General features: G+C 42.7%; 2 protein-coding genes across 7 annotated transcripts in view; both read left to right on the forward strand.

Moving 5' to 3' along the window:
- The window catches only part of ncoa2 (nuclear receptor coactivator 2), a 63955-nt gene extending 52954 nt beyond the window's left edge, over nt 1–11001 (forward strand). For 3 of the 6 annotated variants that reach the window (XM_086306157.1, XM_086306156.1, XM_086306159.1), the window contains 11 exons: nt 251–449; nt 563–763; nt 1520–1723; nt 2141–2270; nt 2438–2603; nt 2721–3017; nt 4020–4100; nt 4294–4768; nt 5569–5746; nt 6067–6271; nt 7501–11001. In XM_086306157.1, coding sequence (XP_086162283.1) covers nt 251–449; nt 563–763; nt 1520–1723; nt 2141–2270; nt 2438–2603; nt 2721–3017; nt 4020–4100; nt 4294–4768; nt 5569–5746; nt 6067–6271; nt 7501–7512 — 2148 coding nt within the window. In that variant the 3' untranslated portion in view covers nt 7513–11001. The remainder of the gene's footprint in view (nt 1–250; nt 450–562; nt 764–1519; nt 1724–2140; nt 2271–2437; nt 2604–2720; nt 3018–4019; nt 4101–4293; nt 4769–5568; nt 5747–6066; nt 6272–7500) is intronic. The other 3 variants (XM_086306160.1, XM_086306161.1, XM_086306162.1) reach the window with 3 other exon arrangements.
- A 1838-nt stretch (nt 11002–12839) lies between these two features.
- Nucleotides 12840–17112, forward strand: prdm14 (PR domain containing 14). The gene is made up of 8 exons (XM_086305138.1): nt 12840–13473; nt 13743–13796; nt 13907–14067; nt 14156–14426; nt 14509–14711; nt 15041–15142; nt 15978–16197; nt 16595–17112. The coding sequence occupies exons 1-8, from the start codon at nt 12840–12842 to the stop codon at nt 16753–16755; spliced, it is 1806 nt and encodes a 601-aa protein (XP_086161264.1). The 3' UTR covers nt 16756–17112.
- Nucleotides 17113–19650: the final 2538 nt, after the last annotated feature.

Consider the following 19650-nt stretch of genomic DNA (forward strand, 5'->3'; position numbering starts at 1 on the left):
AGTCAAAGTGAAGTCTGGCCTAGATTTGATGTAAAGTGCTCCATTTTTTTTTTTCTTCTAGTTATCCTGTTTTATAAACAAGGCCAATCCCACTGAAAGACACCTCGTGGAAGTTTGCTTTCGGTAGATGTGCTTAATAATAATTTAGATTTGTGCATTTACAGGTGAATGAGTGAAGGGTTTCTTAATGGGAGCCTTAACAGCAAATTTAATTCACTTTTTTCCCCCCACTTGTCTATCTGTCCTCTAGTCATCGGAGCTGGATGACATCCTGAATGACCTGCAGAACGCTCAGCCACAGCTCTTCTGTGAGCCGCGGCCTGTTTCGTTGCCCAGTCCCATGGACAAACAGAACATCATCAATGACATCCTGCAGATGTCCGAGAGCAGTCCTGTCATGGCTGCACAGCCGCAACACCGGGGCCTTGGGCCCGGCATGGGACCCACTAGTGAGTCCCTTTCTTTGTTTGAAAAACAGAAAAAAGTGCACTAACCACATTGTATATTCATAAAATACTCCAATGAGCATGCAGGAATAAGCTGCATTTATTCCTGTCTTCAGACTTTGGCGGTGTTCGACCAGGCCAGCCAGGAAGGGGTTTGTCTGTTAGAAGTGTGTCTCTGGACGTGAATATGTCCCCCCAGCAGCCATCATTACAGTACCCCATAAGGACCACAAGCCCATACACTGTTATGCAGCAACAGCAAGGCATGGTGGGGAACCATGGCATGATGGGTAACCAGGCTGCTATGGTCAATGCAGGTAGGTGTGATGGTTATGATTTGCAGAAGCTTGTATTTGTCTGAATGTGTGTGATACTGCCTTCACACCTCACTATATCCTAAAAAAATGAATTAAATCCATGTTTAAATGCTTGTTTATGTTCAGATTGCTGGATGAAAATATTCAGTCTGTAAGAGTGGCTTATCTTGTTACTGTGCAGGTATTTAGCTACCAGAAGCTTTGTTTTAGTTTTGTAGTCTAATGATAAATCACATTTGAGCAGGCTTTAGCTGCATGAAGGAAACCCTGAAACATTGGCCGTCTTGCTCGGAGGCTAAATCTTGAGATCATTGTTTCTCAGATTACATAGCGCTGAATGTGTTTCCTGAGTTTAGATTGACTGTCTGTAATGAATCTCTTTTCAGTTTTTGACAGGTTTTTGTGAAGTGTGATTTCCACCTTTCAATCTCACAACAGCCAAACAAGTAGAGACAGAAATGTATTTTTCTTCTCCTAGATAACTGTGGTAACACTTAGAGCTGCTCCTGAGTTCTGAGGAAGGACTTCGTTCCTCGTGTGTGTCGCTCACCCTTTAACGTATCATGCCATGGCACTGTGACTCACTTCCTGTGACAGGAAACAATCACCCACACTGGCACAAAGTTCTCTGACTGCTACTCCCACATATTAGTCTTTCCTCCTTATGTAGCATCATGGGGGCAGCGGGCATCTACTGAAATCTGTCCTGAGATTTTTCTCATTGGTTCTTATCTTCGTGTGTGTGTGTTCCCCCAGCACTGATGGCTCCAAGTGGTCCACGGCCAGGCATGCAGCAGCAGGAGGGCTGGGTAGGCCCAGCTTCTGCACCTCCTATAGGAGCGCCGGGCCCTGGCCATCAAAATGCCATACAGGGCAGGACGGGACCCAGTGGTACTCCCATGAGGCCCAACAGCCAACCAGGGCCCCGACAGATGATGCAGTCTCCAATTATGCCTAATAGTAAGAGCGCTGTGTACCAAAAAAATACATATTACAATGTTTTAAATGCAGAAAGAACCACACTGCTGGTTTTCAGACTGAGCAATGCAATAAAGCTATTTCCCAGCCCCTAAGAGAGTACCAGATTCTCCAGCATGTCAGTATAGAAACCCAGAACAAAATTACTTGTACTTTGTGGAAATTAGATCTGAGTTGTCAGGTGTGATCCATCTAAAACTCCTTAGCAGATATCTACTTGTCATACTTGTAAAAGCTGCCATCTAGTGGTTAACCACAGTGCAGCACATGGCGTTAACTCAGATCTGCTACCCTGCACGTTCCTTTATTTTAAAGAGTATTCACTCTTGATTCATCATGACCCATAAGTACTTCACTGTCTAATATTTAGCCAATCTTTTTTTTTTCTTCTCTATTTAGCCCAACCAGATATAGACATTGGAATGGTTGGTGACCATTTCTCACAACAACAGGCTCCACCCAACCAGACGGCCCCCTGGCCAGACAGCATGATGCCAATTGATCAGACAGCTTTTGTAAACCAGAGCAGGTAAGCTCATTACCAGCGTAGCTCAGTGGCATAATTTTACACAGTTAACATTTTTATTCTCATCAGACTTCTATATTTTTTAATAGTTTAACTGTTGGTCTAAATGTTTGCTGTGGCATATACAAGACAATGTTTTTAAAATATTTGTTTGTCTCCTCTTCGCTCAGGGCTCCACCCCAGGATGATCTGCTGTGCAATACAGGGCTCAGCTCAAGTGATGGCAGTGCAGTGGACGAGGGGGCTCTGATGTCTCAGCTGTACACCGCACTAAAAGACTTTGATGGCCTGGAGGAGCTCGATCGTGCTCTGGGGATCCCTGCTATGGTAGAACAGGTGGGATTTCCATCCTGCCAAACCTACATTATAACATTCTTGGTTTTTAAGTGATGTTTTATTATTTTTGTTTGTGGTGCTGCATTTTTTTTAATAATATATGGCTGCCTGTTTCAGAGCCAATCACTGGAGCCAGACCAGTTCCCCCAGGAACCCTCGGTGATGTTGGATCAGAAGCCCCCCATGTACACCCAGCAGTTCGGTCCCCCAGCATCACACATGGCACCGAGAGGCTACCCTGGTGGCCCCATGCAAGAGCCAGGTTTCCACCCGATGCCTGGCCAGATGGGTCCACGGCCAGGTTTCCAAATGATGCGAATGCCGGCCCGGCCAGGACTCAGGCCTACTGGAGTCGTCCCCAACCAGCCCAACACACTACGACTGCAACTCCAGCACCGGCTTCAGTCACAGCAGGTGCACATGAATCTAGACTGTCCTGACACTGCTGGAAGTACTCTTGCTCACTGATTCTTGACTCTACTATAACCTCTCTCTTTAGGATCGAGAACACACGGACAGGAATTGTGTTTTTATCCTTGAGGGTGACATTTTAGCAGCTTCGATGACAACATAGGAACTTTTAAATCTACCTGCCACGCATTAGGCTTCCAGTGGACTTTAGCCTAATTCTAATGTAAAACTATAGATTATGTTATTTTCAAATCCTGATTAACAGTGTCTTCATAAAAATTAGATTATTTAACCCTCCAGGGTCATGGATATAATTGGCCATTTTTTCCTACTTTTAATTTACTTTATACTTTTAAAATTAAGTATAAAGTTGAAATTATTTTTTTAAACTATGAAAACCACAAATATGTTTAATGCATCATATTCATAACTTGAAATGCAAATATAAATTGTTGTTTGCTAAATTTGTACACAGGCATGAAACCTTCGAGGTGTGTGACTCCTGTTGTCCACCTGCAGATAGCGTGTACATTTCAATCTGCCTTTGGTGGCTTTTTGGCCATTTCTGATATTCAGTAGTGGCTTCATTGACACACAACGAGCGGCCTCATTGTTTTGACACACACAAACAAAAACATGACTACACTACACACTAACTGTAGAATCCAAACATGCTAAATGTCTCGAAACTTGCTATTTATATCGCTCTCTTTTGCCATTACTTTCATTTTTTTCTCCTTTTCCTTAGCAACCAAATACCACATGTTGCCATAGAAGTGTGTGATTGGTTGATGTGATGTATTTTTCCACCAATAGGAAAGGTGTCTTGTTTTTGTTTTGTTTTGTGTTAGTGCTTTGAGGGCTTTCCTTGAAAATCCTGTTTGTTTGTTTGTTTGTTTGTTTGTTTTTGTTTTTTTAGACACACAGCATCTCCGTCAGCTACAGAGGGTTAAAAAGTGTATATTTCTCTCTGTAACAACCATTTTCCTCTGTTTTTTCTTCCAGCAGAATCGCCAACCAATGATGACTCAGATGAGCGGTGTGTCAAATGTGAACCTACCTCTTAGAACTAATGCTCCAAACCAGGTATATGCCCACTATCATTACATGAGCCGCCTGCACACACATGTTGTGACTGTAGGTAGGGTTCATCTCTTTAATAGCTTGCAGTAAATTAAAGGCTATGATGTCAGTGTTGTGTAGACTTGCTTTTTGTAGATGCTGTTAGTGGGGGTTTTTGTTTTGTTTTTTATATTCAAACCACCTCTCTTACTTGAAGGGAACCATCAATGCTCAGATGTTGGCACAACGTCAGCGGGAGCTGCTGAGTAATCACCTGAGACAGAGGCAGCAGCAGCAGCAGCAGGTGCAACAGGCCCAGCAGGTCCAGCAGCAAAGGAGCATGGCCATGAGGGCTCAGGGCCTCAACCTGCCTCCCAACATGGCCGCCGGAGGCATGAGTAACCCTCGGAATCCCCAGGCCAACCCCCAGCAGCTCCCCTACCCGCCCAGCTACGGTACCAGTACAGGCCTGGCTTCGTCACCTCCCCCTACCAGCTCCTTCCCCTCTCCTCTCTCCCCCAGCCTGCCCTCTCTTACCCCCAACCTCCACCTGCATGGCACTTCCTCCTCTTCCTCCACTCCCTCCTCCTCCTCACAGATGATGATGGGAAACACAAACATGATGGGCGGACAGTACGGGGCCGTACTCAGCCCCCAAATGCAGCACAGTGCCTTTCAGTTTCCCAACTCAGGTACTGCTCCACCACCCCAGCCAACCACACACCTCACCCTACTACCTGTGTTCGTGTTCGTATGTGTGTGTTGATGTGACCACCTGAGCTGCTTCATGTGCTTTTTGGTAGCTGCTATCATGCGATTTGTAACTTTATATACTGATGACTAGAATAATCAGCTTCCATTGCATCATGCAAATCATACTTAATATTCTCCCCTTTAAAACGGAATAACTTGTGAGTAGTTGTCTGTAAGTGTGGCCATATGTCTTTATTATTTTGTGCGCTGTCCAAAAAGGGTGACCTGGCTATTCACTCTTGCTCCACCAGGGGACACTAGAAGCACAATAAAGCATTATTTCATGCTCCACACTGATGCCAAACTCTAAATATTGTGATCAGTAAGGACATGAATCATCTCTGGTACCTGTCAGTCTAACAGCTTGACATGCAGCCTGGGTATGATCTATATAATTTGGTAATCTGGTTTGTTAGAGAACTTTTTATTTATGGCTTGTGGGTGCCTGCAGAGCAATAGTTTCATCTCTCTCTCCCCTTTCTCCCTCCTGACCTATCTCCCAATCCATTTTCTTTCTAGTTCTCTGCCTTCTATTTGTCACATGCATGACGGAAATATAAATTTTGGCTAATAATTCTGGAATGGGCTATTATCGCGTGAGGTGCTCGTCAAAGTATTTTGTCTTTATGTGGCATGTTTGTGTCATTTGCATGGAGTCGACTACACTTCCTTACTCATTGCATTGGTTTATTAACAAGTCTCCGTGGGTTGAGTCGGGCTGACCTCTTTTGATCCACAGGTATGAGCCAACAGGCAGATGGAACATTTGGAGGTCCCGGCACACCACAGAGCCCTCTGCTTTCACCCCGCATGGCCCACACACAGTCCCCAATGATGCAGCAGGGCCAGCAGAGTGCTGCTTTCCAGGGTTCCCCTGACATGAATGGATGGCCGCAGGGTAATATGGGAGTCAACAGGTAAGGATGGCTGATGCACCTCATTACAGCATCAGTTCATGTTGTCAACTCGAGTTCTATGAATATATGCGTAGCTATTTTTAGGAAGGGCTCGTGAGGAGATTCATGATTATCAACAACATTGTTGATATCCATAGAGAGTATTGACATCCATTATCCATAGAGTTGTTTGTACCACTTGTTAAAGATGAAAAACTTGCCAGATTTCTCTGGCTGACCGAGCAGGTCACACCCCAAAGTGAGTGTTGTCACGTACTTTTCTTTCTGCATTCATATTATTGATTTTGTGTTTACTTACACAACTTCTCTCTCCTCCGCAGTATGTTCTCGCAGCAGCAGGCATCGCCGCAGTTCAGCCAGCCGAATAACAGCAACATGTACAACGGCAATGGCATAAACCTCAACAACGCGTCACTGGCCTCCAACATGGCAACCAGCAGCATGGGCCAGATGGCCGGACAAATGAGTGTCACGTCCATGGCCTCGGGTCCCTCACCTGGCTTGCCCTCCATGGGGCAAGAACAGGTAAATACTTTCAGGCCAGTCCAGATACATTGGTCCTTTAAATGAGACAACATTAGGAAGCTTTTTTATTTTTTTTTCTAATTGTTAGAGCAAAAATGGTGAAACTTGAGTGGTTTAGGAAATACCCACTGGTGTTTCTCATCCTTTCACAGTCGGGCATCATCGGGCTTGGCCTGACCGAATTAGAGGTGTTCAGGGGCTCCTGTAATATCCTCAGGGTATCTCTTTACAGTCGTACTCTGTAGAAATCAGTTCCAGGTTAACTGAATGGACCCCACAAAGTTTTACACAGTAATCAGGGGACCAAGAAATACTAAAAGGCTTTTCTCTCCACTCCTGGCTTCTACTATCAGTGTTTGTCTTATCATACGACCCCGAGTGTTTGGGTACACTTACTGAACCAGCAGGCTAGTGAATAATTTAGTTGTTTACGTAACTCTTCTTGCTGTAGTTCTGCTGCATAACTTGAACTTAGAGGTCAGTGATGTAATTAGCAATGTGCACTTCCAAGCCGGAGCGTTGAGACTGTAGACGGCTAAAGACGGGTATGCCGATCAAAGACCAGCCTCTGTCAGCTGTGGACTCACGAGCTGGTTGGCTTAACATGGAGAGCTTGACTCCTTAAGGCCTCAGATCTGTCAAATCGCCACAGCCTTTACACACATTCAGGAGAGTGACCCTACGTCATTAGGAGAGGTGAAGTCATACTTGCATGTAGATAAGCTACTTCTCCCACTCACTAAATGTGAAAATGTTTTCACTTTGGCAGCACTTAGTTGCTGGTGTTTATCATTGTTTTAATGTTGTCCAAGTTAATCCTTCTTCCTTTGTCTCACTGGTATTGTTAGCTTGGTATATGGAAAGCACTGTTGTTGTCCGCGATGCTTTTAAGCCAATAAAGGGCCATGAATATTTAACCAAGGGGCTGCCATTCGATGTCTGCACTTGAGACTGTTGTAACACACCAGTATACGTGTCACTTGATTTATCTCCCTTGCAGGATTATAGAAAAATATTGGCACTTAGATTATTTCAATTATTTACTGTTTGCCCATTAGTGCAGGCATCTGTGATATATCGACTTGTTTTTGAGCCGACGATGCACTCCGCTCTGCAAACAAGTTTAGGTTCTGCAAGTTCAAGTTAACCAGTCAGATGTGCTGCTGTTGAATTGCGGATTCAGTAACTGCCTTTCTAGTTGGGACTTACAGTGTGCCGTTTCTCTGCAGAAATACTGTTGACCCCCATGGAGCTACTCACCTGGACCTCAGTGATCAACCTGGCTCAAGAAGCGCGTCGGCCCTTTAATTATTTAAAAAAGAAAAAGAGAGAGAGAAAGAAAGAAAACACGTAATCAACCGACTGCCCCTTGAACCAGCCAGGCCGTGCCCTGACCCCCGACCCCTCGCCCCTCCCCAGCTCAAGTTTGCCGTCTGTCCAGCTGGATCCCACTCAGACACTGGCTGGGGAAGGATCGCGGATATCTGTCCCAACAAGCCTAATCCTCCTGGAGGGAGAGCCTCGTGACGAGCCAGTCAATCTGCCTGTCCACCTGCATTCACCGTAGTGTGACTTACTGTAGGCCTCCTGGTGGGGTACACTGACTTAAGGGGGCGGCAGTGGGTGGATTTTGTTCAGATGAATGTATTCCTCTCAGTGGACAGCGGCCATTTACAATCTCATCTCGAAAGATCACATACACTGATTTCTTCTCTTCTCTACCCCCGGAGCCCCCTTTATTCTCCACCCCCTCCCCCAACCTCTGGATCGTTGGAGAAATTTCCACATAGTTCCGAATGGCAGCAAATACTCCCAAGTTATGTTCACACTTATGGATGGAGCTCAGACACTTAGCCGATTTTGCCTTTTTGCTGTTCTTTATTTTATTGTTTTTGTTATTATAATTATTATTATTGTTGTTGTTGTTGTTGTTTTTTTAGATTTTTCCTATTTGTTTGTTTCTGTTTGTATTTTTGTTGTTGTGAAAATTTAAGATGTAGAGTGAAAAATATGGTGTTTAGAAAAGAGAGTGAGAGAGAAACTGAACGTGGGGGGGAAGAAAACACTGCAGAAGACTGGTTTGAATGGTGAATTCTAAGATTAGATTAATTAAAGAGGTTTATATAGTGTATAAAATTAAGTTTTATTTTCTGTATAGATTCATTTTAATTATTGTAGATTATTCTTTATCTTAGTAGCAAGAAGAAGAATATTTCTAAAATTGTGAAAGAGGCACTTCTTTTTATAATTTTAACAGCAATGGTTGTATTCTTTCTGAGAAGATTCTTCTATTAACCTGAATGGTGGATTTTGCTTTGGTCATGTAGTTTCAGAAGATGTCAAAATCAAATATAGTTTGAAATTAATTACAGAGTTTGTACATAACAATAAGTAAAATCGTTTTCTTTCCTATTTATTTTATTCCCTGGGGCTTAACGTCTCTCAGCCTGGTCCCCAACTGCCTCCTGAAGCAGAGCAGTGTTTTGGGGGGAGGGGTTGTGTGTGTGTGTGTGTGTTTTTTGAGGAAGTGGAGGGAGAACCTTCACCTTCTTAAAGTTCTGGTACAGTGCAGACAGGGGTGCGGGCGGGAGGTAGGGAGGGTTGTAAATGGGTGTGCTGTGTATACAGTGTACAGATTATCGCTTGCTTCTCTGCCTTTAGCATAGAACACAACAAAAATAAATAAAAGAAGGAAAAAAATCAATTCAACACAGCCATACACTAAAAAAAAAAAAAAAAAAAAAAAGATAAAGTGTGCTTTCTATGTTGTCTGGAGTGGAAAAATGCTTCATACAAGCTGCTAGGTGCAAACTGTTCTGTGTGTTGTAAACAAGCAATAACAATTACTTGAGAATCTTTTGGTTTGGTTTTTTTTGGTTTGGTTTTTTTTTGTAATTTTTGTACAGTTTCCTGGGAAAAAAGGACACGTTTTTCCTCTGCGTTTGGATGCAGTATTAAACACAGTTTTTTTATTGCAGTTTGTACCAAGAAAGTCTACATCCACAGACACACACACATACACAGCACACACACACAGCGTTCCTATTAGATTATGCAGCATAGGCTGAGATCTGGAGAGGGAGTTAGTTTGTGGTCCCCATATTGACACATGCCCTCTCTGCCTCCAGCCGTTCTTCTATAGCAGAGGTCAGAGTTAAGACTGCACGCTTCACAAGAGCTGCTCTGACAGACACTTAGCCATATTTTATGACCTCAGGCAGTTAGTTCACCTATAAAGTGTTCAGTAATGACCTGCTTGTTCTTGTGCCCCACCAGACGGGGGGGTTGGTTTGGCCTTCACAAGATCTAAAGCGAGTCATCTTCTCTAACCTCAGAAGATTTTCCTCAAAAAAAAAAATAAACTTTTTATATTGACTATTTTAACCCAGGACAGACTTTGAGCAAGCCAAATAATCTTCACATTTCAATTGGATTTCTGAATTCTACTCATTTTCTTTTTATTTATTTATTTTTTCTAAGTAACCATTTGATGGTTACCATGGTTTGGCCCACAGGAAAAACAAGAAATTTATGATGATGTCACTCAACAGGGTCTGATGTAAATGTTACATCATAAAACAGGAAGAGAATCACTCTGAATGTATTGTCCATAAAGGCCTAAGGATGTGACTGGTGGTGCATTGAGGTGTGGACAACATGTGCGGTTACACCGTGCTCTTCTCGGTGTTTCTGACGTTATCCATCGTTGCTTCTTTTTCCTTGTTTTTTCCACTTTTAATTTCTGTATGAAATTTGAAGCTGTAGCAATTCAACTGTGGAACAAAGGAAGCCTGCATTAACGCTTTGGTTGTTCTGCAGGTGCTTTTTTTGTTGTTCTAGTTGTTGTCGTAGACCTACAGGAGATCCCACCTTTTTGATAGATGCTGTTTTGATTGTACAAGGGAAAAAAAAAAAAAAAGATGCGGCCGTGCAGAATCAGCCTTTTGAGCCATTTTTAAAAAAGGAATCACAGCCCTTTGCAAAATTTCCAAAGATTGTTAAGATTTTAAAAAGACTTAAAGCCATGTTGGTAGCAGTGCATTTTTTTTTCTTTTTAGCACTTATAATGAGGACAGGAGCAAATAAATGATTTTTGCCCCTCACAGATATCCAGGCTTTGGACCCATGAATCAAAAATATTTTTTTCCTCTGTAACTTATGGTTTTGAAGAACTTTAAATGCCCTTTTGTATTGTCTGCCAATTTCTTAGAGCTAAGATGCAACCTTGAAATGCTAAAAACCCTAGCATAATGCCTTAGATTTTGTCCGTTCTTGTACATTACACCGCTGTCTGTATAAATTTGTATAATGACTTGTGTACAATATTGAATGGGTGCATCATTGTTCAACTCTTCTCAGCTGCTGGGAACTTGGTCACGGTTCTCCTTTGCTCTCTGTTCCGTGTTGGGTCATCTCCTCGCCCTCCGCTCACTGTTTGTATGGACAAAGGTGATGATACATAGGGATACCGAAGCAATATGTAATATACTCTATGGACTTTCTGAAGAAAGCTTACTGTTGTGTTTTACCCCCCTCCTCCCGAGATATTTTTTCTGCATTGTTCACGAGTCACACTGTATACCCGCATCGATCATTGTACCCCTAGTGTGTGAGCGTTTTATGCAAAGTTAGATATACAAGAGAAGTTAAAACCACAGTTATGCAAGTTGTGAACTAATATGGCTTCGCTGATGCTATTTGCCTTGTAAATAAAGAATTCTGTTATTGCATTATTTAATCGAGCGACTCTTATTTCATTTCCCAGCGCACGAAGATTAGTGTTCAGGTTTTGTTTTTCTAACTGAAACATAAAAAAGTTATTAGCTGGCTACTTAGTGACATCTTTATTTAGTTTTTCATAAACATAACAAAGTTGAACAAATATATTTCAGTATATGATAAGCTATTGTAAATGTTATATAATTGGTAGACTTTTTTTTATTAATATAAAAGATCGCAAGTCATCGAATCGCCAAAAGTTTCGAATGAAATATTTCATTCGCCAGTAAAAACTGAGCTTTTTAAATGGTTTTATGAAGCTGTAGGCCTCTTATGTTTGTTTTTATTTTTCCAAAAAAACACAAGAAGCTCCGCTGATCTAGAGCACAAGAAAATTGCCTGTTTAAAATTAGCAATAAAAACCTTTTATAAAAAAGCAAACAACTTTACATTTGCACTTTACTGAAGTATTGATGGGGATTGGGTTAAGTTTTTTTTCTGTATACAATAAAGGTCGGAGCAGTGATCTAATAAATGCCTGGTCATTTCCCCGCTATTTTTTTTAATCTCTTCTTTATTTCTAGCGTCTAAGTGTGAAGCACGATAATCCACTCCACGCCTCGTGAGCAAATTGAAATCTTAGGCTCGTTCTCATAATCGGCCTCACTGTGGCAAAGAGAGCCGACTCCGAAGTGCAAAGAACACGGGGGTGGGTTGGCCCTGAGAAAATCTATTCCTATGGGGTGGGTGGCATTGAAATGCATGAGGTTGAGCTGACTCCTGGCCAATAGGAGTAAGGAGATAGCTGTATACAGCATAGGTGCCCTCAGATGACCACAGAGCAGCACATCCTCTCTTAAGTTTCGGCTGCTCCCGGCAGAATCTGAACGTTTGTCTGCAGTGTTTGATTTTACAGCACGGGAGGTTGATCAAACTCTGGCCTGTGGGCATGACGGACACATCGCCCGCGTGAAGCTCCTCTAATTGTTTTCAGAAGGTAAGCTTCTTTATTAAAGTTCACAAAATGTTTGTAGCGGTCCGCTTTAATTTCAGTCATCATTTCACATGATTCATATTTGTTTGTACCTTTAAAAAAGTAATTTTAAAGCCCCCCCCAGCGGGCATTACGCACTCCTATCGCGACCCTATTTCCCTTCATACAGCGGGCTGATTGTAAAAGTCATTAAAAGCTTCATTAATGTTGACCTCTGCTCTGGCCAGCGGTTCTTTAATTAGTGTCATGACCCTGATTTGTCTCTCTATTTACTGGCTGACTGGTAAACTGTTCCTAAAAAGCACACCATCATGCAGTGGGGTCATCTGAAAAGCCTCTGATGAACATTTGATGTGTGGCTTGTGTGTGACCCTTCAGCTGGAAATAATGCAAAATCGGCTGTCCGAGTTCACTGCGGATTGCTTTCCCCCTTTATGTGCGCAGTATTTTCATCTGTCGCCGACAGTTTCATTGCTTTTCATTTTAAAAGAAAAACACTGCGAACCTGTTGTAGATTTCAATTTCTTAGCCATAATCATCTGCAGTTTGTATCAGTTCCACATTTAACCAGAGGGTTGCCAAGCTTCTTAACACCTTTGGAAAAATCTTAAAATATTTGGAAGAAATGCTCATAACTGGAGAGCGAAGTAAAGTCTTACGTTCATTAAAATAATCAGTTCTGGTGGGTTCGGCCTCTTTTGATGTCCTGTTTCCTTTTTTAGATTTCTTACATTAAACTTTTATGACTACACCCCCTCCCCTCTACCCACGCTCCCACTTGCTTCTATCTCTCTTCCCCACAGAAGGCTACATCATCTTCTCCATTTGACCCTTTGCCTCACCTCCTGTGCTGTCATGTCGGTGTCCCTGTCCAGCATCCCTGTAATGCTGAAGGAGAAGAGCTATCCAGCCGGCATGCTGAAGGGCAGTCCTGCCCGCGGCTTCTACCCAGCTCCTCTCCCCGGCCCTCATCACTATGTGGACTTCTTCCCGCGTACGCACAACCTTCTCCACCCGCTCAAGTCCCTCGGTCGTCTGGTGTCGGACGCTCAGGCTTCCCTGCCGCTCAGCCTGCACGGCGGGGCCACTCCCTTTCTCGGCCAGGCCGGCCACAACGCCTCGGTCCTCCACGAACACATGTTGAGCGCCTCCAGCATCCCGTATCTGAGCCAGATGTTGCCCGGACACCCACTCTACTCCAAACCGGAGGAGCTGGCTGCTGTGGTGACCGAACACGCCGCCGGTCCGCTGTCTTCAGACTTCAGCAGCCCGTCCAGTGAACGGTCTTCTTCTGCTCCTACATCCGCCAACACACCGCCCAAGGAGAGCTTCCTTCGGCTCCGGAGCACGGACCATTCCACAGAGAAAAAGGGCGCATCGTACAACTTCAGTGAGGACGACTTGTTCACGGTGCTCTACGGATACTCCGGCAGCCAGGAGCGTAGCGTGGGTCACGCCATATCAGGAGTGGCCCTGCCGGAAAACTCAAGTGAGAATTCAGATTACGGACTATGGATTAAAATGACTGGCGTTTCATTTTGTTTGGTGTGCGATAATAAAAACTGCCCTTGATTTCACGCTATCCCCCAAACATAAATGTTTCCCTGTCACTACTATTATAGCCGAATATAACACATCGATCAGAATCTTTGTAATGCAGTTAAAGATGAAACACTACTCAAATACTCCCGCTCAAATAGTAACGATAAACCTTTTTTATCTCCCTATTTTGTTCACATTTGTTTGTTTTCTCTTTAGTTTCTGACTCACACATTTTCCCACTGGACAAAGAAACTCTTGAACTTCCAGAGGGTAAGAAGCCACCATTTTTATCTATTTATTTATTTGAATCACCTTTACGTGTGTCCTTGATTGCATGATAGAGTAATGAAATCTGAGACCGCTTTGGCTCTGTGCTGCAGGGTTAACCATTCTCCAGGCATCCTGGGGAAACGCTTCGAGCTGTGGTGTTTTTGCGGATAAACGCAGTATTCCTAAAGGCGCCCGTTTTGGACCTTTCCAAGGAAAACTAGTCAACACAAGCGAAATTAAAATATACGACGATAACACCTTGATGTGGGAGGTAGGGTGGTGAATTGTCTCCTCACAGTACTGGTCTTTATCTAGATTTTTTTTGTCGATACTTCTAATACTTCTAACACACCCTGCAGGTGTTTGAGAACGGCCGCCTCAGTCACTTTGTGGACGGAAGAGGGGGATCTGGTAACTGGATGTCTCTGGTGAAGTGCGCTCGCTTTCCCGAGGAGCAGAACCTGGTTGCCGTGCAGGTCCAGGGCCAGATATTTTACGAGGCCTGCAAGGAGATCACGCCAGGCCAGGAGCTTTTGGTGTGGTACGGAGACTGCTACATCCAGTTCCTCGGGATCCCCCTCACACTGAAAGACCCTAGAGAGGACAGCAACGCGGTGCCTCCCTCTGAAGGTCAGGATTTAATCTTCTTCAGTTTTTTAATCATCATACATATATTTAGTGTTTTTGTAAAAAAAAAAAAGTTTTTCCCCAGATTCAAGCGAAGGCTTCAAGTGTGACAGATGTGGGAAGGTTTTTGCGTACAAATACTACAGAGACAAACACCTGAAATACACCCGCTGCGTGGATCAGGGGGACAGGAAGTTTCCGTGTCACCTCTGCAACAGATCTTTCGAGAAGAGGGACAGATTACGGATCCACATCCTCCACGTCCACGAGAAACACAGACCTCACAAGGTACAACATCCCTGCATCCGTCTTGCTTTTGTGAGGGATTTCCACACAAACCTCCCTTTACATGGTTGTGGTCTGTGAAAAGTTTTAGATGGTGCTGAAAGAACAGCTCCTACACTGCGTCACAGGGACCTTCAGATTTTTATTGGACGTAAAAAAATAAAAAAAATAATAACATTTATATGAGACTTGCATTTTGTTTTGTTTCTGAAAAGCGAAAACAACTCCGAAATGTATTTAAACCCATTCACAAAATGAGGTTAGGTTCTTTTTAGCTTTATTTTGAGCTTAATGCATTCGAGTGACACTTTGTGTATGTGAATTTGCTGCAGTGCTCGGTTTGTGGGAAAAGCTTCTCCCAGTCCTCCAGTCTCAACAAACACATGCGCGTGCACTCGGGTGAACGTCCGTACAAGTGTGTCTACTGCAATAAGGTAAGAAGCTTTTTTTGTATTCTTTCTAAAGATGCGTTTGGCTTGACAAAGACGAGACCGTTTGACAATTGGCTCGATGCTGAAGAAAAATAGGAATAAATCCTGGAATTCGACTTAATTGCTGGTGCCAGAATAGTTTGAATACGCCATGGGTGTGCTGCCAAAAATAAATATATACAAAAAAAATAAAATGAAAATCTTAGAAACATAAATTGTTTTACCAGCAATAACGACACTGTCCTCTGAGAGGTTTTTCCCAACCTGCTTCTATTAGACCTGCAGGCTTTCTACTCGTTCCTCTTTAAACCATTTCGGGTTTCCTCCTGTTACGGTGCATTTGGCACGCGCCTCTCCTTATTGTTCCTCGCGGAGGGCACGCTCTGCATAGACACTTACATGCTAATTATCGCCAGATGTACACCCACCCCTTTGTCTGCCAAGATTATACTTTTATTTTATGGCCCTGGAATGAGCAGAAGTTTTTTTTGTTCTCGATATCCTTCCCTTTTTATGCGGACTGTGGACGTTTTGTTCAAGCTGTTCCCCTTTCTCCTTTATTTCGACTATTTTAGCAATGTGGCACGAGCCCAAAGGTTTTTGCCGCCTTTGAGCACTAGGCTGCCCCTAAAAATGCCACAAAAACAGGGGGAAAAAATCCTTTAACAAAAGTGTTCACGAAATGTTAAGGAGCATTAAAAAAAATCAAAAATCAAAACTTTTTCTGAAAAATATTTTTTGGCTCCTTGTAAAAAAAATAAACAACGTTTATCTTGCCTTTAACTTGACAACTGAAATTGCGCTTATTTACCCAGTGTTTTAAACTCCACTCTCCCAGGCCTTCACTGCCTCCAGCATTCTGCGCACACACATCCGACAGCACTCCGGTGAGAGGCCCTTCAAGTGCAAGCACTGCGGGAAGGCCTTCGCCTCCCACGCCGCCCACGACAGCCACGTCCGTCGGACGCACGCCAGAGACAAGCCGTATCCATGCGAGCTGTGCGGAGTGTCTTTCCAAGAAGAGCAGGAGCTTAAATACCACATGAAAAGCCACAAAAGTAAGCGCTCGATTTAAAATACCCGCATGGGAAGTGTTTTAGGCTAACAGCATGGCATCAGGTGTTTATTTTATGGGTTCAGACGTTTTTATGGGTGCTGTCTAAAGCTTCATTACAGTAGAGCAATTGAAGCAATCGAATATTAAGAGGAATAGAAGTTCAGTACTATTATTATTATTATTATTATTATTATTATTATTATTATTAATAATAATAATAATAATAATAATATTCCATAATAAAATTAACCTAAGACAGTTGAAATATTAATTAGCTTTGCTACAGACTGCTGTCATTGGCAATGCCCTTAAAAAAAAACTACTGCAAACTGCCAAACTAAAATGTTGCATACTTTTTTTTTAAACTACATATTTTCTGGTATTTTTCTTCCCCGCAGAAAGGCAAATCTTGGACAGCACCATTCTCCCGTCTTCTCCGGGGAGAGGATTGCAGGAGGAGTCCCTGTTTCCGCTGAAGGACCATCAGAAGAATAGCGGACAAAACTTTCCTTACAGCGGCTTAACAGTTTTAAATCCAGAATATCGGCCCTGGAACTAGACTCCACTTTCTTCTGTAAACATGACTGATCCTGTGATATATTCTAGATGATTTGAGACAGCACAAACACAGCGAAGAATCTTTACGCAGTGTTTGTGGTGAGACTGTGAAACATGAAGGTAAATTTGTTGTACAGGCCTATTTAAATAGGTAGATAATAACTGGATAATTTGAGCTGCTGGGCAACTGTGTCCGCGTCTGTTTATATATGAACATGTTGTGTATTGTCATATGGCTTAAAGCTTCTCTACTATTGTTGTGCGGGACAGTTTTGATGCATTGTAATGCCTATTATTGTTATTATTATTATTATTATTTCCTTGCGTCATCTACCGCTTCAAAAGCAAACCTATTTTATCGCTGTAGATTTGAGTCGATTTGTGTATAAATGTACCCCCCCCCCCCCTCCTAATTTATAATGTATGATAATGTTTTTTACTGTAATGTTAAGCTGCCAGAAAGCAACTACAAGAGTCGTCGTTTGTTCACTTTGAGCGTCCACTTTTTCATGGTTAACCTAAAAAACAAAAATCAGCGCATGCAACAAGAGTGTTTTTGCTCTTGTTTATTTCCGAATGTAGAAAATGTATTTCTAAAACGAATAAAATAAATTAACATTGCCCACACTGTGCACTCTGGCTTGTTAATAGTCTTAAAGGGTTTTTTTTGTTTTTGTTTTTTATGTTTTCATGATGAATAAAACCTTTAAACAGTTGTTATTTACCATTACAACCAAGAAGCAAGAGTTTTATTTTATGTAAATTAACATAACTGCATCTCAACATGCCTAATGCAATCTCCATTCCCAATTCCAGACATGCATCCATCCAGTCAGGCACATGTCACTCCATATGCATTTACAGTCTGCCGAGCTTTTTTTTTTTTAAGCCACGTGATGAATTGGATGCGTCATGCTCACAGTAAAAATGAACAAACCCCACAGGACCAAATGAATGACAATGAAATGAAGCAGTAAGGGTCATTTCTCCACACACAAAGGCAGTCGCCATGACTGACATCTGCCCTCATGCTGGCACAAACTGTCCCACATGTGTTCCCCTGAGATCGGATAGATAGAGAAAAGTGTGTGTGTGTGTGTGTGTGTGTGTGTGTGTGTGTGTGTGTGTGTGTCTTAGGGTTAATTTAAGGAAAGCCCCAATTGGTAGTGTGGTGGTGGCAACAGCATGAGGTCTGACAGATGACACAGTGTCCAGTCTTTGTCTCTGTGCTCTGTTATGTCACCTTTAACCTCTTGGCTGCCATCCTTCAAACTGTTTGGAGGAGTAATATCAATCACACTGCAAAGGTAGGTTCAAGTAGAACGTAGAAGAGGAAAACTATGAAGCAAGACACTGAAGAAAGTGAGCGAAAACACATCACGAAGCACAACATTTTACAAGTGCCAGTAAAACAAATTAGACATTCAAAGTTGCCATCAGCTCAGAGCAATTAAAGACTGAAAATTAGACTTCCTCCTGGGTTGTCTGCAGAGATAAGAGCAGTAAAGAGATTAGCAATCACTCCAGCCTCTCTGTTTATTTTCTATAATGGATGGACAGCAGTCGTCAGGGTCAGGGGTCACCTCCTTACTCAGTGTTTAACAGCCTCCCTCTCTCTTCAAATAGCCAAAATATGGATGCTTGAGCAAGTCTAGATCAACCTTCAATGGACTAGCCCCTCCCACGTATACAACCCCTCAAGCCACCATGAATGGGCCCACTGTGAAAAGACAAGATACTCCCCTTTGTGGTCTTCCAGGAGCAAAAGGGGTGGAGGAGAAGGACGGGACAAGAAACAAAGACAAAAAGAAAGACAGAAGGAGAAAAGCGAGAATGAGCTGCCAGAGCTGAAATACTGAGATTGTTAGCATGCTGTGCTAAAAGACTGGTTTTACTAGCGCCTCTGTGATTGGCTGATTTAGAACTCAGCGCTAAAGCATGGAAGAATTTTTATTTAGGTTGTTTATGTGGATTGATTTCACACTTAACCACCTGGCAAGCTAACAGGGCCCTCTAAAGGGCAATTCATCAGCTTCATCTCTGTATTAATGTGATATTAATGATTGGAGGAGTGGAGTTTTTATGGCAGTTAATTCCCTCTGAGGTTGAAGCAATAGAGCATAACATTCCACAAAGCAGTTTCAATACTTTGATACTCTGTAACACTCAAATGCGACCCGTAAGAGTGCAACATTCAGTGGTATGATTCAAATATTGAGCTAATCATGCATTTACACTCATGATTAGCTCTTCTCTTCTCTTCTCTTCTCTCATACAGAGCTGAGTAGTCAAATGCTCTGATGTATTAGCTTCTATCGATTGCCTAATAGCTGTCAGTGTGTATGTGTGTTTGTGTGTGCTGTAGTCTGATGTCGAGGCTAGCCGTTGCTCCAGACAGGCCTCAGATCTTCAGCTGAGTGGACTCTTAAAATACAACCACAGCAGCTCTGCGTCCATCTGTGCCTGAGCCTGCGTCAAACCACACAGCAACTCACTGATGAAAAAGATACATGAGAACTTTAAAACATGTTTCTTCTTGTTCTTTACAAATGGTCAAAGTTTAGTTTTGATTGCTACTGCCCCCTTCATCCAGCGTTTACCTGATTGTCTTTTGCATTTCAGTCAAAATATGCAATTTATGCACAAAATATACACAAAAGAAAAAGCTGACAAGGGTGACTTCCTGTACCACCTCTTGCCTGAACTCTCTTAGCCAATATACAGTTCAGTTTTATTTCTATAGAGCTAAATCACATGTCACAGGTTCAAGGGGCTTTATATTGTAAGGTAAAGACACTGCAATAATACAGAGAAAACCCCAACATTCTGACGACCCCCTCATGAGCAAGCACTTGGTGAGAGTGGGAAGGAAAAACTCCCTTTTAACAGAAAGAAA

Source organism: Aulonocara sp. 'chitande type north' Nkhata Bay, linkage group LG9, assembly GCF_057382095.1.
Source record: "Aulonocara sp. 'chitande type north' Nkhata Bay isolate Kocher_YH1m ecotype deep benthic linkage group LG9, A_spYH_male_GT1.1, whole genome shotgun sequence".
NCBI classification, from domain to species: Eukaryota; Metazoa; Chordata; class Actinopteri; order Cichliformes; family Cichlidae; genus Aulonocara; species Aulonocara sp. 'chitande type north' Nkhata Bay.